This window comes from Somniosus microcephalus, chromosome 2 (genome assembly GCF_052327205.1).
Source record: "Somniosus microcephalus isolate GS21.2 chromosome 2, FLI_Smic_1.0, whole genome shotgun sequence".
NCBI classification, from domain to species: Eukaryota; Metazoa; Chordata; class Chondrichthyes; order Squaliformes; family Somniosidae; genus Somniosus; species Somniosus microcephalus.
Window position 1 is genome coordinate 4621152 of NC_140988.1, and position 27790 is coordinate 4648941.

Consider the following 27790-nt stretch of genomic DNA (forward strand, 5'->3'; position numbering starts at 1 on the left):
CTATCTCAAATTGTTGAATTCAGTGTTGAGTCCAGAAGACTGTAAAGTGCTCACTCGAAAGATGAGGTGCTGTTCCTCAAGCTTCATTGGAACAGTGCAAGAGGCCGAGGACAGAGGGTCAGAGTAGGAGTGGAGCAGAAAATTAAAGTGACAGGCGACCAGAAGCTCAGGGTCCCTCTTACGGACTGAACGGAGGTGTTCTACAAAGCGGTCACCCAATCTGCGTTTGGTCTCCCCAGTGTAGAGGAGACCACATCGTGAGCAGCGAATACAGTATACTAGATTGCAAGAAGTACAAGTAAATCGCTGTTTCACCTGGAAGGGGTGTTTGGGGCCCTGGACAGTGGGAAGGGCGGAGGTAAAAGGGCATGTGTTGCATCTCCTGCGCTTAATAAGAACGTAAGTAGTAGGAGCAGGAGTAAGCCATACGGCCCCTCGGGCCTGCTCCGCCATTCAATAGGATCATGGCTGATCCGAATCTAGACTCACGTCCACTTCCCTGCCCTCTCCCCGTAACACGGGAAGGTGCCGGGCGAAGGGGATGGGGTGTTGGGGATGATTGAAGAGTGGATCAGGGTGTCGCAGAGTGAACGGTCCCTTCGGAATGCTGAAAGGGGAGGGGAAGATGTGTTTGATGGGGTTCTTTCCTCCCCTCCCCACTTTCCCTGTATGTACTTGCTTAAAACCTGTCACATCTCTAACTTTTTCCAGTTCTGACGAAAGGTCATCAAACTGAAATGTTAACTCTGGCCTCTCTCTCCACAGATGCTGCCTGACTTGCTGAATGTTTCCAGCATTTTCTGTTTTTATTTTATATTTCTGACCCCTAGTTTTGGACTCCCAACAAGTGGAAACATCTTCTATCCTATCAAAGCTCTTTGTAAGTGTTTTAACCATTTAAAATTCTGCTCAACTGCAATGACTATGACTCATACTGCAGAAGGGCCATTTAACTAATTCATTCCTGAATTTGAATAATTTAAACAAATTTTAAGTAACGTAAATATGACTTCATGCAAATACTATCAAATGATAAATACGCAGTTCAATGTGACAAGGGTTTCAGGGGTTTACACTGCTTGCCCAGTCTAATTAGAGCAGTTTCAAATTTTCTGCTGGAGCTCAAGGGCCAGATGAAACATGTACACACAGTCTGTACTGCACCCACATTAAAATGAGCTTTTGCTGAGCCAGTTAGTCATTAAAATATCGATGCTGTTGCATCATACATACTGGCTCGCCAAGCTCTTTGAGCTTGTTCTTCAATCCAAAGATTTTCTGGTCCTGGTCTGCCAGGAGCACCAACAGATCATCCTGTTCTTTCTTTGATTCCGTCACCTCTTGCTGGAGTTTGCTCTTATCAGTCTGAAGAATGGCAACTGTACTGTTTGTCGAGGCAAGCTGCTGATCCAGGGAACTTCTCTCCTCGCTCAAGACCTTCACCTGGCCCTGTGCGTACAAATAAAACAGAATGATCCCAGTGAAGCTGCAACGTGAATGCTCCCTTGGCCCTCAAACCCTTGCAACGTTTCTTGCACTGATCACAATTAGAGGAGTGATGCACTATCAATTACTCATAAAAGACTGAGAGTTAAGAGAGTAACTAAAGGCTTTTATTAACAAAAGAATGAAGGTCTGCCTCGAGTGGTCGACCGGTCCAGAAATACATAGGGGCTGGGGAGCAGTCACCTTTATACTAGGACTTGTGGGAGGAGTCAGCCGAGGCATGTCCAGGCATGTACACAGTGGAATACAAACAGTGGTTTACCACAAGGAGGATGAAGGCTCTTTTCATCAGAACCAGGAAGATTAAGCGAGTGTTCAAAATGACAAAGGCCCAGAATTTGCAGTGGGTAATAACAGTGAACGAACAGCGTTGGCCGTTATTACCCTTTAAAACTGACCATAACTTCAGGATTTAGCACACGCGCATCCTAACACGGGAATCCTGAAATTGCGATCAGTCATTCACTGCTCCGACACTGGCTGCGCTGTGCCCTCCTCCCCTCCCATCGCCGGCAATCAGTGGAATCAGTGAAACTGATGAATACTTGCACTTTTCCACGGTAATATCGCTGTTAAATTCCCCATTAAAAGTTAGACCCTTTTGGGTTAGGTCCTGGGGTTTTAACAGCATATTGACTGCTAAACAAACGATACGGCCCTGAAAAACTCATTTAAATTTTGTGGCATATCAAATTTATTCATTTTAATAAAAATGACAATTTTTATTAAAAAAATAATGTTTTTTAAGTTTGTCCATCTTTATTTCAGGTTTGACTTTTCCCCGTGTGAGAGCCTCAGTCTTTGTTTTGCTCTCTAACATTTTTTAAAAGTCAGAATAAAAAGGAGCTTCTTCACTTCCTGGTTCCTGGTCTGTGAGAGTTCTGCATTGTGATTGGCTGCTTAGACAGCTTGTTGACTTCACAGCAGCTCGCGTTAGGGATTCCCCATTAACTCACACGGATCTCAACTGAAAATTGGAAAAGCCGAATTTTTCAACACAGAGATTGGTATGGAGCATGGGACGAAGTGAACAGCTCTTTTAGAAAGCTGATGCAGGCCCACTAGGCTGAATGGCTTCCTTCTTTGCTGTAAAATTCTCACTGGCCTAGGATCCATGTAAAATTATATCGGCCATTCCTTCATCGTCGCTGGGTCAAAATCCTGGAACTCCCTCCCTAACAGCACTGTGGGAGTACCTTCACCACACGGACTGCAGCGGTGGCTCACCACCACCTTCTCAAGGGCAACTAAGGATGGGCAATAAATGCTGGCCTCGCCAGCGACGCCCACATCCCAGGAATTTTTTTTTTTTTTTTTTAAATTACAAAGAGTTGGTAACGATGAAGTTGCATCTCTGTGATGTAATGGTTTGGCTAATCTACTTAAGCTGCTTGGATTCTAAATGCATTGTCGTCATACACTGACCCTTAATTTTTAATTTTGTTGTACAGGAAACTTTGGTTTATCCGGAGGTTATATGTCCGGAATACTCGATCTAACGGCAAAAATCAGGAGCCGTTTTCTATATTTTTTTTTTTAGTTCTCGTTGCTTTTTTTCCCCCCAGTCAAGCACTGCAAGGTCTGTAGCTATAGTAACAGCTTCAGCTACAGACGCTTGCAGCTGCAGCTGACTGTTTTGAAGCTGTTGCTAAGCAACAGGGTTTGTTGATTCACATGGAGCTTCTCAGTTCCTATGTTTAAACATTAACTCTGGTATGTCCGGCACTTTTGACGTTACGGCACCAGCTCGGTCCCGTCAGTGCCGGATATCAGAAAGTCTCCTGTATATTGAAATGCTTTGCCAGGCCAAAAGGTTTTTCGAAATGAAATAAAGTTGTAACAGACGGTCTTTCACTGATAAGTGGACGTGGAATGAGCTTTACTAAAAGACAACAAACATTTGGGAGCAAATGTGCTTTCACAAGGAACTGTTGGATTTGGAAGCTGCTTTGTGATGGAGATATTTCGATAGCTGTGTTTTGGTTCAGCAGATACTGACAGAACAAATGGTTGTGACTGCAGGGGGTAAGTCACAGACAGAGATAAACAAACCCCCTTAGGTTTGCAGACTTTGGGGGAAAAATTCGGTATCGCCCCATTTGGCGGTGCGCAAAGTTTAGCACCTGGCGCTAATTATCGCCTCCGACAGCAAACTTGGCTTTTATCGCCCCTGGAGGTGATTGGAGCGCTAAATCAGACGCTTCACACCTGTCTTAAGGCGCAAAGGCCGAGGAGCGAGGCGCTACCTCAGAACGCTGGCGAAGCAAGGAAGGGCAAATCAAAATAAACCTGCAAAGTGCTGCTCAGAACTCAAAACTCCTTCACACAGCGGTGAATCTCTCCAGAAGTGTGTCTCTCTCTCTCAGAATGCGTGGTGCAAAAATGTCACCGACAAAAAGAGGCAGGAAGCGGTCGCCTTTAGATAGCGCTCCCCTAGTCCCTTTCTGACAGCATAACGCTCCCCTCAACCTGTCGTTGCTAGCGGCAGGCGGTAAGGCAGGGGGCGCCACTCAATATCAAGTCCGGGGCGCTAACAGGACGTTGCTCACTCGACTGACGTCATAATCTGTTGGCGCAGGAGATCGTGGCGGTAGTGTTTAGCGCTGCCGCAAAATGTCTCGTTAATTTCGCGAGTGGCACAAACATCGCCGCGCCCGGGCGCTAGTTGCTTTGTGCCCCAATTGGCGCCCTCTTAAGGCGCTAACGGGAGGCGCAAACAACTGAATTTTTCCCCCCTTGTGTCTACAACAAAACATCTCACCATCTCTGAATGATTGATTTACTGAAAAAGGCCAGGAAAACTGTATAAAAACTAATGACGAAAAATATCGGCACTGCAGTTGGAGGGGGGGCCTGGCCAGTCGTCTCGCCTATGAGGACCTACAATCGACGTGGGACTGATCATCGGCGGGCGGTTGTACGTATGACTTCTTGTAACATTATTGGTGAACTGCTCGAACAGTGGGTGGGGTTTTGAATCTGTCTTAGGAACAATAAAAGGTTAAAGACAGAGCCCGTGTGTCTGGTGTAATTTCTCATCAGTCTCGAGTCCGAACTTGCTAACCTGTTGGACGGGGTGAGGGGTAATTCCGCACGGCCTACAGCATCACATCTCAAATATTGCAAGATGCTAAAAACATGAATTCCAATAAGATAGCACTTTTTAAACACATTAATAATTTTCAGAAGGGTATCATAAGAGTTTGATATCAGTGAAAGGATGAAGTGTACAATGGACAGTCACAAGGCCAATCCAACGTCACAGCTGGCTAAATATATATAGAACATATGTGACAAGATTCAGTTTTTGGTAAAAAATTAAACCACAACCATAATGTATAATTCAAGCACCACTCGCGTAATATAAACATATCACAGTTTGAAAGCTGTACAGTTTAGCGATAAGATAGAGGTGGTCAGGATGGACTAATTTATAACCAACCTTTAACTTTTGATTTTCATCACCCAGTGCCGATAGTCTACTTTCCAGCTGCGTGATCTTCGTTAGTGCAGAAGCACCGTCATTATCTCCAGGTGCTGCCTCAGCAATGGTTGCAGGCTTTAAATAAGGGTGTTGACGTGTCAGTGAACATGCTTAAATAGTTGTAAAATTCTCTCTCAAAAACAATGCTGCTGCCATTACCCTTCTTTACGGGCTTGCAGCATTGAACGTAAACTTTTCAGTGAAAGTTGGAAGTTTTTTCAATGGCGCATTACTTTCTAATCTTCTTGCACTAGGCATCACAACTACTGTACTTTGGAAGGAAGGTATTCTAAAGCTTTATGGTCCCTGCTACCAACAGTTGCAGCCTCGCTCCTGTATCAACCACATTGTTCAATGGAGGTTGGAAAATGCAAAATCTTCCCAGGCCCAATGAGAGAAACACAACTGATCAAAATTACAGAGCAAGCTGGAACCACAATCATCTTTATGAGGGCTATATATGTTATGAAATGTGGGCTGGGGCTTCTATGCTCAGAGAGGGGCAGTTAAGAGAACTTTCAATTACTTACTGTAGATAGGCTCCCTTACTGTTTATTAAGGGGCAGTGATAAGATAGATAGAGAGAAACTATTTCCGCTGGTTGGGGAGTCTAGGACTAGGGGGCATAGTCTAAAAATTAGAGCCAGACCTTTCAGGAGAGAAGTTAGGAAACACTTCTACACACAAAGGGTGGTAGAAGCTTGGAATTCTCTTCCGCAAACGGCAATTGATGCTAGATCAATTGTTAATTTTAGACCAGAGATTGATAAGATTTTTGTTAACCAAAGGTATTAAGGGATATGGACCAAAGGCGGGTGGCAGATCAGTCATAATTTCATTAAACAGTGGAACAGGCTCGAGGGGCTGAATGGCCGACTCCTGTTCCTAACACCAATTAATGACATTAAAGAGAGGCAGCGCTGGGATACTCTCGGTTTTAATGAGTGACACCATACTGGAACGAATTGGCCAATGCTGTTGCACTCCAGTTTTCAGGAGGGGAGGGGGGGAGAAAGGAGGAGAGAGAGAGAATGGGGACTAAAATGCATTCCAAAAACAAAATGAAAAAAACCTGAGATAATCTAATGTTCATCTTCACTCAGTAAACCTCCACATATAATGGAATCATGCAAAAGCAGTACCAGTGCCCATTTTTACAACCAACTGCCAGAGCGTTTGGAGCGGTCACCCAACGATGGCAATGATGCCCCTGAACTAGGGCGGCAACATGTCAGCCTGGGCTCCCGCTCCTGACTGCTATAGAGTGACTCCTATTGGAGAGTGCATCTGTAGATAATGGGCGAGGACAGGACCCGGCTCAGCAGTGATGCCCTCCATAGTTAAACGGCCCCAACACGCACTGTCTGGACTTGGGTGCAGCATGGGCGATTGTGTGAGGTGCCCTAGAAAGAGGGAAGGCCAGAGGATTGGGAAATTTTTAAAAACCAGCAAAGGACAACTAAAAAAAGATAGCTTATGAGAGTAAGCTAGTAAGAAATATAAAAACAAGACAATAAGAGCTTCTACAGGTACATAAAAAGGAAGAGAGTAGCTAAAGTAAACGTTGGTCCCCTAGAGGATGAGTCTGGGGAATTAATAATGGGAAACAGGGAAATGGTGGAGACTTTGAACAAATATTTTGTATCGGTCTTCACGGTAGAAGACACTAAAAGCATCCCAATAATGGATAATCAAGGGGCTATTGGGGTGGGGGGGGGGGGGGAACTTAAAACAATCACTATCACTGGGGAGAAAGTACTAGGTAAACTAATGGGACTAAAGGTGGACAAGTCCCCTGGACCCGATGACCTGCATCCTAGGGTCTTAAAAGAGGTGGCTGCAGAGATAGTGAATGCATTGGTTGTAATCTGCCAAAATTCCCTGGATTCTGGAGAGGTCCCAGCGGACTGGAAAACCACAATGTAACGTCCCTATTTAAGAAAGGAGGGAGACAGAAAGCAGGCAACTACAGACCAGTTAGCATAACATCAGTCATTGGGAAATGCTGGAGTCCATCATTAAGGAAGTGGTAGCAGGACATTTAGAAAATCATAATAGTCAAGCAGAGTCAGCATGGTTTTATGAAAGGGAAATCATGTTTGACAAACTTGCTGGAGTTCTTTGAGGATGTAACAAGCAGGGTGGATAAAGGTGAGCCAGTGGATGTGGTGTATTTGGATTTCCAGAAGCTATTCGATAAGGTGCCACATAAAAGGTTACTGCATAAGATAAGAGCTCATGGGGTTGGGGGTAATATATTAGCGTGGATAGAGGATTGGCTAACTAACAGAAAACAGAGAGTCGGGATAAATGGGTCATTTTCAGGTTGGCAAACGGTAACTAGTGGGGTGCCACAGGGATCAGTGCTGGGGCCACAACTATTTACAATCTATATTAATGACTTGGATGAAGGGCCAGAGTGCAATGTAACCAAATTTGCTGATGATACAAAGATAGGTGGGAAAGCAAATTGTGTGGAGGACGCAAAGAATCTCCAAAGGGATATAGATAGGCTAAGTGAGTGGGCAAAAATCTGGCAGGTGGAGTATAATGTGGAAAAATGCGAGGGTATCCACTTTGGTAGGAAAAATTAAATAACATTATTTAAATGGGGAGAGATTACAAAATGCTGAAGTACAGAGGGATCTGGGGGTCCTTGTACATGAATCACAAAAAGTTAGCATGCAGGTACAGCAAGTAATTAGGAAGGCAAATGGAATGTTGGCCTTATTGCAAAGGGAGTGGAGTATAAAAGTAGGGAAGTCCTGTTACAACTGTACAGGGCGTTGGTGAGACCACACCTGGAATACTGCGTACAGTTTTGGTCTCCTTATTTAAGGAGGGATATACTTACATTGGAGGCAGTTCAGAGAAGGTTCACGAGGTTGATTCCGGAGATGAGGGGGTTGTCTTATGAAGAAAGGTTGAGCAGGTTGGGCCTATACTCATTGGAGTTTAGAAGAATGAGAGGGGATCTTATTGAAACATAAGATTCTGAAGGGACTTTACAGGGTAGATGCAGAGAGGAGGTTTCCCCTCGTGGGGGAATCTAGAACTAGGGGGCATAATTTCAGAATAAGGGGGCACCCATTTAAATCGGAAATGAGGAGGAATTTCTTCTCTCAGAGGGTTGTGAATCTTTGGCATTCTGTTCCCCAGAGAGCTGCGGAGGCTGGGTCATTGAATATATTTAAGGTGGAGATAGACAGATTTTTGAATGGTAAGGGGGTCAAGGGTTATGGGGAGCGGGCAGGGAAGTGGAGTTGAGGCCAAGATCAGATCAGCCATGATCTTATTGAATGGTGGAGCAGGCTCGAGGGGCCGAATGACCGACTCCTGCTCCTATATGTCTTATGTAATATGTTTCAGAAGAGATGGGGAGAGAAATTGTGTGATGTGGATTTAGGTGTTTAAGTTTTTTTAAGCAGACTGCTTCAGAAGAACAGCCTGACCTAAAACTCAATGAGGTGATAACTCAAACTGAGCAAAAACCCTTTCATGTAAAGACTTGCTCTAAGTGTCTCTTACCAGATTCTCCAGCTCTTGTTTTTTGGCCTGAAGCTGGCTAATCTCTTCAGCCTGTGTCTGTACTCGAGTCCTCAAGGTTTCCAACTCCTTTGAAAAAGTGTGCAAAATTAATCACGCTGTTAACATTAACCGCATTTTTTAAAATTGCAGACACGCCCATAATTGCAAGGAGTTGCTGCATTCATTTTAGTTAAAATAAATGAGATTAATTTGGCCTTAACCGTATGCATAACCCCGTGTTGTCACTGGGTTTATTTACAGAGCGAGTCGTACCAATACGCAGTAGTGGGGGTGACATGAATCAGTCAGTCATTCATGAAAGAAAGACTTGTGAAATAATACTGCGCGGCCTGCGGGTGGCGCTGTCCAGGGAGAGTATAAATACTCGGGCACGGGCCCAGCTTGCGCAGGACATTCTTAACAGGAACTAGTGAAGGACACAACTAGACCTCCATGTTGTAAAACAGTTGATTAAAGCTTTGTTTAACGCTTAGACCAAGTGCCTAGTATTTTTCCTACGTCAGGGGGCAAGGAGGAAATCACACTTAAATCAATACTCGTCATAATGTTGTGGCCATGGAACTAAATTGATAACAGACCTTTCCCTGGTCTCTGAAAGCCCTGTGTGATACTCTTAATTCACAGGCTCAAAATTCACAGGCTCAAATCAATCCTAAAACCACTGCTCCTGGCAGACCTGTAAGCTGCCCAATGGTTCAAAACACTCTCCAGAAACAATCCAAGTTAGGGGTCTACACCCAAACCGTTAGCTTGTTTTATTTTTCCCCTCTTTCCAGATGCCGATGGACCTTGCTGTGTATTTCCAGCATTTTGTGTTTTTATTTCACAATTCAAGTTTGGAAGGGCAAAAATCTAGATTACACAGCTGGGCGTTGTAGCAGTTTTTAAACCGTTCAAGTGCAGAAACATTTGCCTGTCCACGCCCCCTTCACAGTAATCGCCCCATCCCCACAATACACAGGGGTTGATTTTCCCAGGCGCCAGGCAGGCAGAGTGCAACGGTGATGGGCTGTGCCACAAAGACCTCAGATTTCCCCAATCGGCATTGACTGGGCACAACCCCTACCCCCCTGACTGGGCCAAGTGCGGGGGAGTAAAGAACAGAAAGGTGAGCAACCATTGAGGAAAGCCCCAGAAATGCCAGGGTCTCCGCCCCTTCTCCTCTGCACGTTTGGGAATTAACATAGAAGATAGGAGCAGGAGTAGGCCATTCGGCCCCTCGAGCCTGCTCCGCCATTCAATGCGATCATGGCTGATCATCCAAATTCAGTACCCTGTCCCTGCCTTCTCCCCATATCCCTTGATCCCTTTAGCCTTCCCCAAATGTTGCAATGAATAAAATGGGCCCTCATATCTTCAAGAGGGGTGATCAAGGAGATTTTCATGCCATGGTTTTATATATTTTCAGAATGCATTATCTAAAATATGATTACCATACCATGATTTCTAATTTTTCAAAAAATCCACATCCTCCCAATACTGCAAATACTTAATGTATTTGTATGGCTGGAGTTGTTTTTTTAAAAAAAAAGTCTTCCTTATCAGGAGGCATGATGCACCATTGCACTCTACAACAGTATGCTGAGGAGTGGGTTTAGAGCTGTGATACCACCACAGATCCCCGCGCCCCCATAACTGCCGAGTTCCCAATCTCAATTATGAAGTTCCGAAAGTACCAAGCCAAGGGGGCTCCTCAAGAGATTGAGGGAAAGTGTAAAAGGAAGTCCCCAATAGACTGCTCTCCTACATCTCACATCGAGCAGCTCAGAGTGATATTGGCTGAAACCCGAGAGCAGGTCACCTGCCTGCCCACTTGGATGATGTTAGCGCACAGCCCAAGCTCCAAGAGGAAATGCATAGTGAAAGAATTTCACAAAGCAGAGCTTGTGCCTCGGTGGAAAAAAAATCCTGTTTGCGCAGCTCCGGTGATCAACTCGCGCCGAGAAAATGAATAGGCAATAAAATTAACTAGTTAACTGCGATTAAATGACAGCCCTAGTGCTTTTATGTATACTCTAATAGGGAAGGCAACAATGGTTCCTTAGTAATAATATTTGACAGCTTCTCTAAAGGGCGTACGAGTGATCTTTGTGCATCAAAGGACTGTATTAATGAACAGTGCTTTTTAAAAAAAAAAATTTATAAAAGAACCTGCATTGCTATTGGTTACATATACTAGACTACAGTGATCAAAAACTTAATCCGAGTGCCATGCTCTCAATAGTTTTAAAGTCCATATACTGTACACCAATGTGTACATTTAAAATAAAATATACGAGATAAAAACCCACCTTGCGCAGTTCCGTTGTCCGTTCACCAGCATTATCCATGCAAACTTCTCCATCTCGGTTTCCCGTTGTCTGATTACTCCTCTATATAAAACAGATACCACAGATTTCTCAGTTGTTTATCCACTTTGCACTTTCTACCCTATAGAGCTATAATGCAATGTGAATAGGTACAGACTGATCAAACGCAAAAATAATCAGGTGAAACTTAAATTCACGCTCTGTAATGAAATTAAAATTCTTAAAGTCTATAAACAAATCCTTGCCCTCAAAACATCAGCCAGATATGTAAAAATGCTACTTTGTGAGTGGAAGCAACAATCATCTGGTCAGGTCAAATGGCCCACAAAATGAGCACGCACTGTATATAGTGGGATCTCAGAGTTTGAAAGCATAGGCAACAATACGGAACTCAGTTGAGTGGAACAGTGGATAACGTACGTTTAATCCTCCACAACCTGGGTTTCAAAGCAGCCCAAACCTACAGAAAAAGAGCCTGAACAGCCGTAGTTGAATTCCAATTTACCACAAGCTCACAGCACCGAACTTCCCATAAATTGGCAACAGAATGGCACTCAACAAAATCATAGAATGACTGGTGCCAGACTGATGTGATAGAAGTGTGCTGTTGGCTCAAGTGACACCGTGCATTGAATGAGTGTGACTGTCTTCAAACCAATCCCTAGATGTAAACATACACCACAAAACAATCCATAATTCAGCACTAAAATCGCAGTCTGTAGTGTGTGTACTTTGAAGGAGGAACTATATTCTGCAGCCCCTGTATACTGCAGTACCAGTAGTGACCACCCCGGTATATAAGCCTGTGTAGTAACTTTGTATAGTAGTTCCAGTTTTGTCTCCATTCAGTAAACACCTGTTATAACCAACTCCTGCAGTCCGTGTCTCAATTACACACGGACGTTACACTGGCGACGAATAGATCCGAACTTAACTACAGTTCTGCACCACCTCATGGGGATCCATCCCTGAAGCGAAGTTGTTAGAGGTCGAGGCCAGAAGGAAGAAATCCAAAAAGAAAAAAAAAACAAACAGAAGAAACGGGCGTCGACCGTGGGCAACCGCCCTCTGATTCATCGAATTCGAAGATTTGCAGGAGAGGCTGTCGAGAGCTGGGCTTGGTTATCCAGTCTATGGTGTTCCAGCTAATCGGGCTGGTGGCAGGTAGTACACTGATCCTTCCTGGGCTGCGGCGGGCTAGAGCTCGATCGGGTGGCTTTTCAACGGGGCCGAGCAGCGTTGTCGGGAAGAGAGAGAGGGTGGAGCACACAGGGCGCGGCCGGTGCTACGAAGCCGGGCAGCGTACAGACCCGAGAAGAGGGAGGAAAGTGTCCCATAGGGTCTGCTCTGACGACGGGAACAGTAATTAAAATAAAAGAAATTAGAAGCGCAGAAAGCCGCGAGGAGCTGCAGTTTACCACGGGGACCGCGGAGAGCGGCGTTGGCAGCAGCGCAGGGGGGAAGTGCGTGAAGACCATAGGGCGTCGCCATCAAGGCATAAAAACGCCAGCAACAGTGCTAGCAGCAGCGGAAAAGACAGAAAGCGCGGGAGGCGCCATCTTAATCCAGCGGGGAAGAAGGCAAAGCGCGTGAGGCGCCATTTTGTTCAATCGGGGATGAAGGCAAAGCGCGGGAGGTGCCATCTTAGATCTCCAAGATGCCGAAGACTGGCAATATCACTGCCTTCGATAATGCAATAGAAGACTGGACCACGTATGTGGAAAGAGTCGAAGTATATTGCAAGGCAAATGAAGTAGCTGATGAGAAAAAGGCATCGGTACTACTAAACTTAATGGGCGCAAGAACGTACGGCCTATTGCGGAACCTGATCACTCCAGTCAAACCGATGGCGAAGAGTTTTAATGAAATTGTTGATATCCTACAGGAACACCTAAATCCTATACCGCTGCTGATAGCAGAAAGATTTAAATTCCACAAGAGAAATCAGCATAAAGATGAGAGCAATGCTGATTACCTTACGGAACTACGCAAGCTATCAAAGCACTGCCAGTTCGGAGCAGGACTGGCAGATACCATACGGGACAAATTTGTCTGTGGACTCCTGAGTGAAGGAACCCAGAAGAGGTTACTCTCAGAGAAAGAGCTGACGCTAGATAAGGCTTTCAGCGTGGCAGTATCGTACGAAGCAGCAGCAAGGGGAGCTGCGGAAATACAGCAAAAGCCACAGGAATACGGCACCCATGAAATGACACGGGGATTTGAAAAATGTTATCGCTGCGGCAGAACAACCCATGACCAGAAGGACTGCTGGTCCAAGGACAAAACATGCAGGCAATGCGGAAAGATGGGACATATTGCACGAGTTTGCAGGTCCGGGAAGAAGACTGACAACAAAAAGACTACTAAGGAAAAGTACAGGAAAGTACAAAAGATGACGGACAGTAGTTCCGAAGACCAGAAGAGCGATAGTGAATCCGGGAACAAGAGACTAAGCTGTCTCAAACTACACAACGTAATCGCAAGAGGATCACCGAACCATTTGGGTCACCCTCACGATAGCAGGGTCCCAAGTCAAAATGGAATTGGATACAGGATCAGCCCTGACCGTCATGAATCGACGAGACTATGAGCGGCTATTCTCACACATACCCTTGAAAGACACATCCATTGTCTTGAAGACATATACGGGGCAGAAAGTATACCCCAGAAGGAAAATAAGGGTGCCTGTCGAATACAACGGCAAGGAAATACAGAAATTGTATCTGTACATACTGCAAGATGGTGGACCACCGTTATTGGGACGTGAATGGATCAGAAAGATAAGTTTAGGCTGGCACTCCATTCAGGCACTGACGGTGGCTGGTAAAAAGGATGACGACGTCACACCTGGACGATTGTCAAACATCTTGGCTAACGCTAAAGAGGTATTTCAACAAGAACTGGGAACTCTTAAAGGCGTAACCGCCTCGATAAAAATAGAAGAGAATGCAATTCCCAAGTTTTTCAAAGCAAGAACCTGATACCCCAAAGAGGCGTTATCCGGACAGAATCAGGAAGCCTCCTCAAACACTGAATTTATAATTGCTTAACTTCAGCTAATGTATATAGCAACTGTAATTGTAAATATGTTATTTAATTATTAATCGAATGTTATGTACTGTTTAGCTAAAAGGGGAGGAATTGTAGTGTATGTACTTTGAAGAAGGAACTATATTCTGCAGCCCCTGTATACTGCAGTACCAGTAGTGACCACCCCGGGATACAAGCCTGTGTATAGTAGTTCCAGTTTTGTCTCCATTCAGTAAACACCTGTTATAACCAACTCCTGCAGTCCGTGTCTCAATTACACACGGACGTTACACAGTCTTACCCAAAGAATGGACCGTGTTCATGTTGGTGGGCAAGGGTGCTCTTGTGAGATCGGGGTATGGCAGGCTGCTCGGGCAAAGTGGAAGGGTTTAGTTTGCACAAGGCCTGTCATTACACCTGAAGTACCTGATTTATCATAGAAACATAGAAGATAGGAGCAGGAGTCGGCCATTCAATGCGATCATGGCTGATCATCCAAATTCAGTACCCTGTCCCTGCTTTCTCCCCATATCCCTTTAGCCTTAAGAAATATATCCAACTCCTCCTTGAATATATTTAATGAATTGGCCTCAACTGCCTTCTGTGGTTCCACAGGTTCACCACTCTCTGGGTGAAGAAATTCCTCATCTCAGTCCTAAATGGCTTACCCCTTATCCTTAGACTGTGACCCCTGGATCTGGACTCCCCCGCCATCGGGAACATCCTTCCTGCATCTAGTCTGTCTAGTCCTGTTAGAATTGTATAGGTTTCAATGAGATTCCCTCTCATTCTGCTAAACTCCAGTGAGTATAAGCCTAATCGACCCAATCTCTCCTCATACGTCATTCCTGCCATCCCAGGTATCAGTCTGGTGAATCTTCGCTGCACTCCCTCCATGGCAAGAACATCCTTCCTCAGATAAGGCGACCAAAACTGCACACAGTACTCAAGGTGTGGTCTCACCAAGGCCCTGTACAACTGCAGCAAGACATCCTTGCTCCTGTACTCGAACACTCTCGCTATGAAGGCCAACATACCATTTGCCTTCTTAACCGCCTGCTGCACCTGCATGCTTGCCTTCAGCGACTGGTGCACAAGGACACCCAGGTCTCGTTGCACTTCCCCTTTTCCCAATCTATTGCTGTTCAGATAATAATCATCTTCCTGTTTTTGCCACCAAAGTGGATAACCTCACATTTATCCAAATGATACTGCATCTACCATATTACCCAACCTGTCCAAATCATACTGGAGTTTCTCTGCATCCTCCTCACAGCACACACGCCCACCCAGCTTTGTGTCGTCTGCAAACTTGGAGATATTACATCTAGTTCCCTCGTCTAGATCATTAATATATATTGTGAATAGCTGGGGTCCTAGCACCGATCCCTGCGGTACCCCACTAGTCACTGCTTGCCACTTGGAAAAAGACCTGTTTATTCCAACTCTTTGCTTCCTGTCTGCCAACCAGTTCTCTATCCAAGTCAGTACCTTACCCCAATCTCATGTGCTTTAACTTTGCACGCTAATCTCTTATGCGGGACCTTATCGAAAGCCTTCTGAAAGTCCAAATACACCATCTCCACTGGTTCTCCCTTATCTATTCTACCAGTTACATCCTCAATAAATTCCAGTAGATTAGTCAAGCATGATTTACCTTTTGTAAATCCATGTTGACTTTGTCCAATCCTGTCACTGTTTTCCAAGTGCTCTGCTATTACATCTTTTATAATGGACCCCAGCATTTTCACCACTACCGACGTCAGGCTTACCGGTCTATAATTCCCCGTTTTCTCTCTACCACCTTTTTTAAGTAGTGGGGTTACGTTAGCTACCCTCCAATCCATGGGAACTGTTCCAGAGTCTATAGACTTTTGGAATATAAAAAAATGGGGGGGAAAACGTGTTGCTTCCCAGCAGTTACATCGCTCATCTCAATAATTGGGAGAACAAGGGGAAATCACACAGCGATCTCTTTCCTAGAATCTTGCAGCACAGAAGGAGGCCCTTTGGCCGGTCGCGAAAGAGCTGTCCAATTTAATCCCCACACCCAGCTTCTTACCTATAACCCTGCAAATTAGACATGTCACACTGGGTTTTTGAAAGTTCCTCTGGAATCTGTTTCCACCACCTTTTCAGGTAGTGCGTTCCAGATCTTAACAACTCTGTGAAAAAGTTTCTCCTCATTTCGCCTCTAGTTCTTTTGTCAGTTATTTTAAAATTTGTGACCTCTGGTCACCGGCCCACTTGCCAGAGGAAACAGTTTCTCCCTACCTGCTCTATCAAAACCCTTCATTATTTTAAACACCTCTATTAAATCTCCCCTTAACCTTCTCTGCTCGAAGGAGAACAATCCCAGCTTCTCCAATCTCTCAAGTTTCTCATTCCTGGCATCATCCTCAAATCTCCTGTACCCTCTCCAAGGCCTTGACATCTTTCCTAAAGTGCGGTGCCCAAGAATTGGACACAATACCCCAGCTGAGTCTTCACCAGTGATTTGTAAAGGTTTAGCATGACTTTCTTGTTTTGGTATTCAGTGCCCCTATTTACAAAGCCAAGTCTCCCATACGCTTTCTTAGCTGCCTTATCAACTTGCCCTGCCACCTTCAAAGATTCCCTCTTTTCCATTCAGTGACGTATACTAGAAAATACGCATTTAGACATTGGGTGAGAACAGGATTGGTCAACTGATTTCCCACATCCTCCCATCACAGTCAAGTTGACTGTCTCACTAATAAATCCAATCGGGAATTCAGGAGAAGCTGCTTTACCCAGAGAGTGGGGAGAATGTGGAACTCGCTACCACAGGGAGTGGTTGAGACGAATAGCACAGATGCATTTAAGGGGAAGCTGGATAAACACACGAGGGAGAAAGGAATATGCTGATAGGGTGAGAGGAAGCAAGGTGGGAGGAAGCTCATGTGGAGCATAAACACCGGCACAGACCTGTTGGGACCAATGGCCTGTTTCTGTGCAGTAGAATTCTATGCAAGGCTGAAAATGCCACTGAATAATTGGCATATTCTCAGTTTATAGTCTGCAAGCAAGCACGCCTTCTGTAAGGAAGTTCGGGGCCGCAGGTCTGTTCTCACATGTGCAATCCGATCCATTGCCCAAATCAGAAGCCAATGAGGAGCGTTATACTTAATGCATAAAGTAATGTGAAACAGTTTGTACCAGTTTGTCAATCACAGAGTCCTTTTCAGCCAGCTGTCCTTGGAATAAGTGCTGTTGCTTTTTCAGTTCTTCGATCTCTTCTCGTAACCTTCCAATTTCTTCCACGTCAGCCTTGGGCTGGATCCCATTGATCTGTGCTGCCTCATTGTGAATGTGATGTTGGCTGTCTAGGGGTTTACCTAAGGAACAGAAACATGCTTTTGGTTCCTGAATTTGTATTAATCAAAGCAAGATCTGCAATACACCTTGAATGTGTATCATGTCGACAGTGAAGCGGACAAGAACAAAATGTACTTTGTAAGTGACGCCAGGAGTTAAGCTTCGCAATGCCTTAATACCAATGGTTTGAAGCGTTCCAACTACTCTCTGAAGTGTACAGAATGGCCCGATTTTCATTTCCGTCACTTATTCTCTCCCTTGTCGTCAAGCTTCGAATTACCAACTTCGACATACTCGGATCGTTAGGATTTGGAAAAGAAGCTCAGCCGCCATGTGCGCGTCAGAGATTTGTTTTCTTTTCACCAACGCACAACTTAAAAATGGGTATTAATTTTTTTTAAATGCCCAAGAGAAAATATTCTGGCTCAAAATGCAAAAAAAAAACCTCCCGAAAAGAAAAACATCCCCACTGAATGTTCACACAATCCTCAAACAACATTTTCTTTGGAGGGGAGAGGTGGAAGTCCGACCGCCCTGTTGCTTTAAAATGGTATGAAGCAGTGTCAACAGTGGATCTTTACTTAGTTATGTACGGTTGCAAGTTTAAATGCAATAGTTTTCTGTACAATTATTTACACAGTGCTAAAAATGGTTTGTACAAAGTGCCCTTAACTATTGGCAACAGTTGCAAAAACAACTGGAATCAATGTGGAATCTCCATAATATTATTGACATTCTGCGCCCCCCCCCCCACAAAAATCATATTTTACATTTGTTACTTAGCATTTACGTTTGCTGCATCTGCTTATAATTCTACTAAATCTAGCAGTAAATTAAGAAATTAGTTATAAAAAACTTTATAGTGGACAAGCAGTGTTATTTTTAGTGCTTTACTCACAATGGTTGAAGAATATGTCGAGCGAGGAGCAATGTTCCCTGTACGCGGTCTGTTTCTTTTAGTGCGCAGGCCCTGTAAATTTCCGCGCATGCGCAGTATTTACAATGGAAAAGCCGGTGAGCGGCCTGCACGGGACCTTTTCCATTACTGCATGGCCGCGCAACTTAGAGGGAACACTGCCGAGGGGAATGGGTGCAAAACCAAGTTATATCATAATTGTCCATAACCATTCCTGATAATCTGTGCTCCTCAAAACTGTGCGCTTTGGATATTAAAAATGGGGAAAAGTAAGTTAGAAAGGATAGTTTAACGCTGTATGTGATGTGATACCTTGAATTTTGAGAAGATTGTACTGGTCCCTTAGCTGTTGAATCTGTGATGCCTGTTGTGTTGTAGTTGTTTGACTTTGCTCATTCTGACTGGTCAAGGCAGTTACTTGTTTCTTCAAATCATTCAGCTGTATATCCTGCATTTCAAAGAAAAAAACATGCTCAAATTTTCGTGTGTACTCGGAGCTCCGACATGGCAAGAGAGCCCCAGGTGGGCAGAGGAAATGCTTCAAGGACACCCTCAAAGCATCCTTGAAAAGGTGCAACATCCCCACTGACACCTGGGAATCCCTGGCCCAAGACCGCACAAACTGGAGGAGAAGCGTCCGGGAAGGCGCCAAACACCTCGCGTCTCTTCGCCGGGAGCAAGCGGAAGCTAAGCGCAAACAGCGGAAGGAGCGCACGTCAACTCAAGCACCCCACCCACCCGCCCCTTCAACCATCATCTGCCCCACCTGTGACAGAGACTGTAGATTGACTCATCAGTCACCTGAGAACTCATTTTTAATGTGGGAGCAATTCATCCATAGGGAGAGTAGAATCATAGAATCATACAGCACAGGAGGAGGCCATTCGGCCCATCGTGCCTGCTCTTTGAAAGAGCTCTCCAATTAGTCCCACTCACCCCTGCTCTTTCCCCATAGCCCTGCACATTTTTCCCTTCAAGTATTTATCCAATTCCCTTTCGAGATTGAATCTGCTCCCACCGCCCTTTCAGGCAGCGCATTCCTGATCACAATTCGCTGCGTAAAAAATGTTTCATGTCGCCTCTGGTTCTTTTGGCAATCACCTTAAATCTGTGTCCTCTGGTTAACGACCCTCCTGCCACTGGAAACACAACTTTCTTTTACTTTACTTTATCACCACACTGCCCAGGGAAAATATTTTAGTTTTAGGTCCCCATACGATACGTGTCAGTGTCTTCATTACGCATTCCATATCACCTTCACATCAATGCATTCCAATTATTAAACCAAATGCAAGTTTAGAGGAGCATTTATTTGTAAATGGACTCCCAACAGCTAAAATTAAGTTAGGAATTAAAACTTTGCATAATGCCACTCTTGATGTTTGCTACATCACGCACAAGCTAAACTTTGAGCAACAGATTTGCTACTGCGCGTTCAGTACAGCAAGTGCAAAGCAATCTCACGCAATCAAGGATTGTATTTTAGAATCCTGACCACTGTTTATGGAGATGCAAGAATTGCAAAACGGCAGTCGCAAGTTCAGCCATTTTGCTAAAAGTGCTGCAGTCGCTCAGGTGAGGCTGAAGAGCACGTGCACTTATATTATAGCAGCAACCCACCCCGTCATAGATGAATTACTCCCTCAATTCGCTACATCTGGAGGGGAACGAGGAAGGGAGGAGTTGATTGCCACGTACGTAACTCTTGTGCTTCCTGGGAGTCAGCGCAGAGAAAGCTTTGCAAGAACCCTTAGAGCAGATACGAGTCTGCTTCCTTGAAATAATTTTTATTTTTAAACTGAATAAATTAGGTTTGAATCTGCTGCCACATAATGTCAACCCTCCAAATGCTACATGTCGAGCAGTGTTGAATTTATTTATCAAAAGCTTCAATTGCTGGAAGTACTGTTTGAGGGATATCAAAATGGGCTTTGTACCACCGGATACAGAATTATTTCAAAAAGGGAAAAATCCTGAGCTGAACAGTGATGCAGCCAAATTGTTTATGCTGGATATGAACTGCACTGGAAACTGGGAGAATCCAAGTAAAGTTATTGATTCCAAATAAAGACTTGTCATTGCGGATAGCTGTCAGCTCACGGGTTAACGTGCACTCGATTTAGGAATATCTCACAGCTCATGTTCAGAGTAACGAAGCGAATGTTCTTTTATTTCTCGTAATTCATTACACCTGTTGCTATTTTCGCAATCTTATTACAATTCAACAACTTATATCTTTTTCGATACTACAGAAAACACTGGCTCAAAGGCTAGTGCAACGCCATGCTTTATTATTTCTAATATCTGTCTTTTAATCCACTTTCTGTAACCAGCAACATATAAGCCAATGTCTCGGAGTAAATCCAGTCGTTATCGGCACTTTACACCAGTGAGCTATTTTAGGTCTAATACAGGGTCAGCCCCCTCATCCGGGCCTTTGTTACCTCCAGACTTGACTATTCCAACGTTCTCCTGGCTGGTCTCCCAAGTTCGACCCTCCGTAAACTTGAGGTCATCCAAAACTCGGCTGCCCGTGCCCTAAATCGCACCGAGTCCCGTTCACCCATCACCCTGCGCTCGCTGACCTACATTGGCTCCCGGTCCGGCAACACCTCGATTTTAAAATCCTCATCCTTGTGTTCAAATCCCCCCCCTGGCCCTCGCCCCTCCCTATCTCTGTAATCTCCTCCAGCCCCACCACCCTCCAAGATCTCTGCGCTCCTCTAATTCTGGCCGCTTGAGCATCCCCGATTATAATCGCTCCGCCATTGGCGGCCGTGCCTTCAACTGCCTGGGCCCGAGCTCTGGAATTCCCTCCCTAAACCTCTCCGCCTCTCCTCCTTTAAGATGCTCCTTAAAACCTACCCTTTTGACCAAGTACCTGCCCTAATATCTCCTTGTGTGGCTCAGTGTCAAATTGTGTTCTATAACGCTCCTGTGAAGCGCCTCAGGACGTTATATTATTTTAAAGGCACGGTGTAAATACAAGTTGTTGTTGAGTATCCCAGCACTGGTTACCCCAGATTGTTCCAATTCCTTTGAGCACTGAATGCATTTCTTCGGTAATAACATGGCAGCTGAGTAGCAAATGGGCTGCACAATTGGCTGAAATCGCTCTGCTGATTTCTAGCAAGCAGTTACTTTGCCCTTTATATGGATACAGCTTGATCAGGTCCTGCAGTAAAACTGCACAAAAGAAAATGATCATCCTTTACCGCTGGCCTTTTAGGAGCTGCCAAAAGGCCCAGTATCTTCATACCATTTCCTAACCTTCAGATAGTCTTCAACTATGTCATTTGAAATCTGTGTGACGTTATCTTTACCTGCTCACGGATAAGTTCCTTGTATTTATTGACGATACTGTCATGTTGCTCCAAAGACTTCTTCACTTCCTCTTCCTTCTTCTCATCCTCACTGGATTTTTGGACAGCCTTTATTATAAGAACTAGATTGGAAACGGAAATGGAAACAGAAAATTACTTCGCTTCTATAAAAGGAAAAAACCCAACAACTTGCATCTGTGGAGCACCTTTCACGTACTTAGCATGTCACAAAACACGTCACATCCAATGAATTACTTTTAAAGTGCAGTGACTGGCCCTTTCCAGTCAAGTGCCATGGTTGGCAATGACAACTTACTCTGTTTCGGTGAGATTGGTTGCTGGGTGAGAGGGGAGACAGAGAGAAGGTGATACATAAAGTGAAGGTGCCCAGTTCAATAGCTTCTTCCCAGTACAATAGCTAGAGCTTTACATGAAATTGAAGAACGATGACCCTATGCAGTGAAGGTTACCTTCTAATTCTTTAACTAATTTGGTGAACTCGTGGTCAAACAGCATTTGCTCTGGGCTGGAGTAGCTGGGCTGGGGTTTCTGGGCAGCTCGCGAGTACAGCTCATGTTTGCTGATGTAAGACAACTTCTCAATGAAAATTTCTTTTCCGATCCTCTTCTCTATGAGTTGTTTTAGTTTTTCCCTATACGGAGAAAAGAACAAGTTTAACTTCCAATGTCGTTATACACAGTGAAGACCACTTACCCTGTGAAGGCCAGCGTTATAAACGGTTACATACAATGCTCTCAATTACCTCATTTTGCTTTAGAAAGTGCAAACTTCCTCAACACACCCCTGTGAATATTCCAGACAGCTTTCACGATTTTGGTCTTCAATACTTTTTAGCAGCACTATTCTCTCGTTATTAGGGGATTTATTTCAACACAACAATAAGTCATTGTGTGTTATAGAGGGTAGACAATAAACGCAGATATCTTAGAACATCCATCAACTATTCAATGGTACCTGAAAGCCCAGAGGAAACTTCAAAAATACTTCATTGGCCGTGAAGAGCATTGGGATGTCCTGAGGATGTGAAAGGCGCTTTATAAATGCAAACACCTCCCTTTTTTAATTTTGTTTATGAATTACAAAGGCAGTTGGATCATACTATGTTATCAACACAACTGATACAAGATCACAAAATAATTATATGATTTTGCCTTCACAACTTTATGTGGGAGTCCATTCCCAGTGCTGTTTATTGTGTGCGAAGAACTCCCTGATAGCCACCCTAATTTTCTTTTACTAGCTAGAACCTGTGTCCCCTTATACCACTTTTGCCATTTACTTGTGATAGTATTACAGGTTTACCTTTTCCAAACTGTTAACTATCTTGTATAACTCTATAAAATCACCTCTCAAACGCCTTGTTTTAAGTTTGAAAAGCCCAAGTTTCTCCAGTCTTTCCTCACAGCTCAGAACACCACCAATCAGCGTGGTGGATCTCTGCCTTGCCTCCAGTGCTTGAATGTGTCCCTTGTGTTGTGACCAGAACTGGACACACAAGGTGTGGTCTGACCAGAGGCACTATACAGTTTCAGCATGACATCCCAACTGGTCATTTACCATTTGCGCTATATAGTTCCACATTCTATTGGCTTTGTTAACTGTTGCTCTGCTTTGGTGAACAGTCTGTTGAATTAATTGAACAGTATAGCGAATTAAATTCTTTCAGATGGCCCGCTGGTGGGTGCAGGCAGGTGATGGAGTTCCATTAGAGTTACACTTGGCATTGGTTCATTTGTGAAAGGATTGATCTCGTCACTGATCTGGAGGAAACTAATGAAACAAAAAAATCACAAACGCTTACATGACGTGAGCGAAGTGTAGGACAGTAATCTGAGAATTGACTGCCAAAGTGCGAAGAGGTCAGATGACGGTATGGGAAACAGGCACAAGTGCCTAAAAAGACAACGTCTGGTGACTTGAACGTGGTCTTCAGTATTTGTAGGAAGAAACCAGAATACAACAGCACAAGCTGTGCGTCACTGAAGGCTACAGATAGGCGAGTGTTTATACAAGAGAAGCGCAAAAGAAAGCTAGAAGGAAGACTTGCTGAATGCACGGAGCTGGCTAGCTCCTGAATACTAAGGGATATGGGCCAAAGGCGGGTATATGGAGTTAGGTCACAGATCAGCCATGATCTCATTGAATGGCGGAACAGGCTCGAGGGGCTGAATGGCCTCCTTCTGTTCCTATGTTCCTAAGAAGGATGGAAAAAGATGTGGAGTTAACAGACACAACCTGAAACGAGTTTACACTGATTGGAAACAGGGACATTTGCTGGGATGGGTCCAATCACCTGCGGCCTGATATGCGGAAATATAAAAGTCTGAGAATGTGGTTGTTTTGGGGGGGGCGGGTGGGGTAGCAGGGAGGGGAGACTGGCCGACACAGGGTCTTTGTCACAACACATTCCTTCTTGGTAAGGTGACCAAACCACTCCATTCTTCTGATAAAATAATTCACAGCAAGCAAAAAGAAATGAGAAAAAGTTTTCACCATAGACTACATTTGCAAACTACCCCAAATTAAAAATGAGATTATCAAGACACAACCTTTTCAGGTGGTAACCTCGCTCCTTATTTTTAAAAAAGTGTCCCGCATAGAGGCTTTGCAACTAATGATGTTCCTTGAACTTGTTCTGCATCTGGGACTGTGTATTCACTTACTTAGTGTAGTTCTCCAGCGAGTTCTCATTGTAGTAAATGCAGATGCCCAATAAAAGGGCACAGAGACCTTGCACGAGCTGTTCCTCTTCGCCGAGGTTCTCCGATGTCTGTGCAGTTAACTGAAGAATGTTGTCAAGGGCATAAAACTAGCAACTTGGAAATAAAGTGGTTATGAAAGTAAAAATGGTTATAGAAATGAGTGTTTATTCAGAAACTATTTCCCTTCAGTAAATATAGTGTACAAAATATATTTGGAATTCTATTTTCAGATTAGACATTTTCATTATTACCATTTGTTATTAAATACACAGGGCAACATTTTTCTACTGAATGAGAATTGGAAAGCACAAGCAAAGTAATGAGAAAAACATGACCAAACAAATATGAATATGATTCGGTGAAGTATAAGCACAACAAACTAAAACTAAAACTGGCAAATACACAAGAAATTGTCATTTGGGTCTTTGAAGATCATCCCTGGCTCCCATACACAAGTACAATCTTGAAAAACCGAATGAGGAGCTTAGAGAGTGGCATGTGTATATCTACATTCGACGCACTGCTCAAGCGAACTGTCCTTTCAATGCTGGTCCAGGCAAACCAATACTGCTCCAACTTTTGCAAACAATGTACAAAAGGATACAAAAGGAACATTGGTCTGGTTGTGCAAAAAGTGAGTCACAGCGATGGGACAATTGGTCATCCACGTCGACAGCAACATCAGCAGGCCAACCCGCGTCTGTACCTTGCTTCCCTGAATTTGAATGGTAAAACGTTAGTAATTATATGTTTATATTTAGCTTGCAAATTTCAACTGAAAGCTTTGAGTCGTTAATTGGGTTTAGCACGCAGTCTGTATCACAAGCAATTGTATTATTACTACAATATTTAGTGCAGAACGATAAAGCGAAACTGTGAAAACAAAAATACCGCTGGTCTGGTAAAAACCCATCAATTGTAAATTGCACACAACTTAAAGGAAGGAGCTCTGTTGCAAGTTGGGATCTAGCCTTAGATGTTCTCTGGAGGTACAGCTGCATCAGTCACTCCTCTAAGCATCTTGCGTATAGGGGTGTACCCCCATACTGCCAGTATCTAACTAGACGATAGTGTAACCCAGGGGTGGAGCTGCACCTCTTCTGATCCGAATCGAAAACTTCTGTTTTTCACACTTGCGCCTCTGCTGTTGACGCCATGTACAAATTGTTAAGCTGCTTTATTTCACAGCAAGTGAACCGGGCACCAGTTACGTCCGGCTAACTTCATTCAATCAGTAAAACTTGGCGTCACACAATGATACAAACTCATGAACACCCTAACCTTCCCCATATCAGTGGATCGCTTTGCTTGCCAAACAGAATCATTTCTAACTGCACTTCTGCATTCTAACCTTCTCATGAAAGGCTGCCTATGCCACTTTCTTTTTTTTTTTAAAAATCGGTGAGTGTTTGTCTGTCTTTATTTCCGTGTTCACATCCAGAGGGGGAGATGCCTCGGACAGCAACGCCTGCCACGCTCCCGGGAATAGGGACTTCCCAACACAGTGAGCTGGAAGTGTTTACAATTACCGAGTCAAGTGTCTTCATGCAAATTTCATTCCACCAAATCACCTCAGTTAGAGATTACTCAGTTATTCAAGCGCCTTGGGACTTTTTATTGTGTTAAAGGCACTATATAAAGGCATGTAGTTGTTGTTATGAAACAGGTCATTGCAAGAGTCACCAATGACTACACTGTATGCAAACAACTCCTACAAAAGGATCCAAACAGCAGCAGTTACTGGAGTTGGGAGAATCCTGCTGGATGACTCAAAATGTGATATCCATAAAAAACATTGAGTAAAGCAGAGTGTAGAGCACAGAAACAGGCCATTCGGCCCAACAGGTCCGTGCCGGTGTTTATGTTCCACACCAGCCTCCTCCCACTCCTCTTCATCTCCCCCTATCAACATATCCTTCTATTCCTTTCTCCCTCCTGTGTTTATCCAGCTTCCCCTTAAATGCATCGATACTATTTGCCTCAACTGTGGTAGCGAGTTCCACATTCTCACCACTCTCAGGGTAAAGAAGTTTCTCCTGAATTCCCCATTGGATTTATTAGTGACTATCTTACATTTATGACCTCTAGTTGTGGAGTCCCCCCACAAGTGGAAACATTTCCTTTATGTCTAACCCATCAAACCTGTCATTATCTTAAAGACCTCTCGGTCACCCCTCAGCCTTCTCATTCCTAGGGCAAACAACATCAGCCTGCTCAGCCTTTCAAACACATTTTATTTTATTTTTTAATTTGAGTTACCACAAGAGAGCCTTAAAGTTAAAAAAAATTAACTGGACATTGATCCCAATATATGTGCTTTTGATTAAGAAAATACATTCTAATGAGGCAACTCAAACTGCTGCCGTTTCAAAATTGAGAGCCAGTTGCAAAATTCAGCGTGCCCGAGAACAGATTACAAGACCTTGAATTACTTAGTTAACCCTGCTACACTTATCAGTTTCAACAGTAAATCACCTAAAGGTCGCAATTAATATTTTGATATAGACCACAAAATTCAACTGTGGAAACTTTCTATATGTGAATACAAAGACCACCAGTTCTTACAAGCTTCAGAACCAGGAGGCTCTACAGACTACCACATATATGGAGCTCCTTTTAAATAACATTTATTTAAATGTGATATAATTGACAATCCCTGCCCTAATTTGGCTCAAATTGCACAACTAAAATATTTCAATGGTGAAAAATTAGGAGCAACCTGTAAGATGCCTTTGTCGTGTATAGCTATATATGTAAGATTAGGATTTGGTTTAATCTCACACAATTGAAGTTTTTGGTTTCTTTTAACTGAATGTAATAGTTAAAGTTGTTCATTCCCAGGATGCTTTAGGGTTTGATGTGTCAGGGAATTGTTTTAGCTGACACTACATTTCAACTGTTTGCTGAAACACAGGATGCAAGATTCATGACTTGTGTTGTGGCCACTTAAGAGTTAGCCATGATCTGGAACAATAGTTAACAGGATAAAAACAAGTGGCATCTGTTGTGTTTGAAGAAATTATATTCTTTGAGGGGTCTCTTTCAATGATGATTGATTGTTACTAACATTGTTTTGCAAGAACCCCACTCTAAAGATTCTAAGCTTTTCTGTACAATTTGTAGAGAAAAATCAGCAGTGGAAAGAACGAGAGTTTTCTACCCGGGGAAAGAGCACGTGGTTGTGTGTTTTATTTCTCTATGTCTGATGTTTAAAGGTATTGTATTTGGACTTGGTCTCATACAGTAACAGGATTTTGTTGCATCCATAACCTGGAGTCAGGTATCGAACTTGTTACAAACCTGAAATATAAATGTACACCAGATCACGATCAAGCTTCTTGAACAGTGCACTTTCCCTCACTAACCCACGCCCATTTTCTCTACGTACAATCACAGTGAAGGACAACCCTATAACTAAAACTGGAAATCAATCTAGTTAGGACACACTGCTAAATACTGGAGACACAAGTGCAAAGCAAATACCTGGGATGGCAGGAATGACGTATGAGGAGAGATTGGGTTGATTGGGCTTATACTCGCTGGAGTTTAGAAGAATGAGAGGGGATCTCATTGAAACTTATAAAATTCTAACAGGACTAGACAGATTTGATGCA

The 27790-nt window shown here is 43.8% G+C and overlaps 1 protein-coding gene across 1 annotated transcript in view; it reads right to left on the reverse strand.

Moving 5' to 3' along the window:
* Positions 1-27790, reverse strand: part of LOC147122502 (general vesicular transport factor p115-like) — a 110686-nt gene that overhangs the window by 2257 nt on the left and 80639 nt on the right. The window contains 10 exon segments of the mRNA XM_086005968.1: positions 1234-1449; positions 4949-5065; positions 8519-8605; positions 10831-10911; positions 17056-17234; positions 18443-18578; positions 21454-21575; positions 21924-22105; positions 24138-24256; positions 24781-24891. Coding sequence (XP_085862094.1) covers positions 1234-1449; positions 4949-5065; positions 8519-8605; positions 10831-10911; positions 17056-17234; positions 18443-18578; positions 21454-21575; positions 21924-22105; positions 24138-24256; positions 24781-24891 — 1350 coding nt within the window.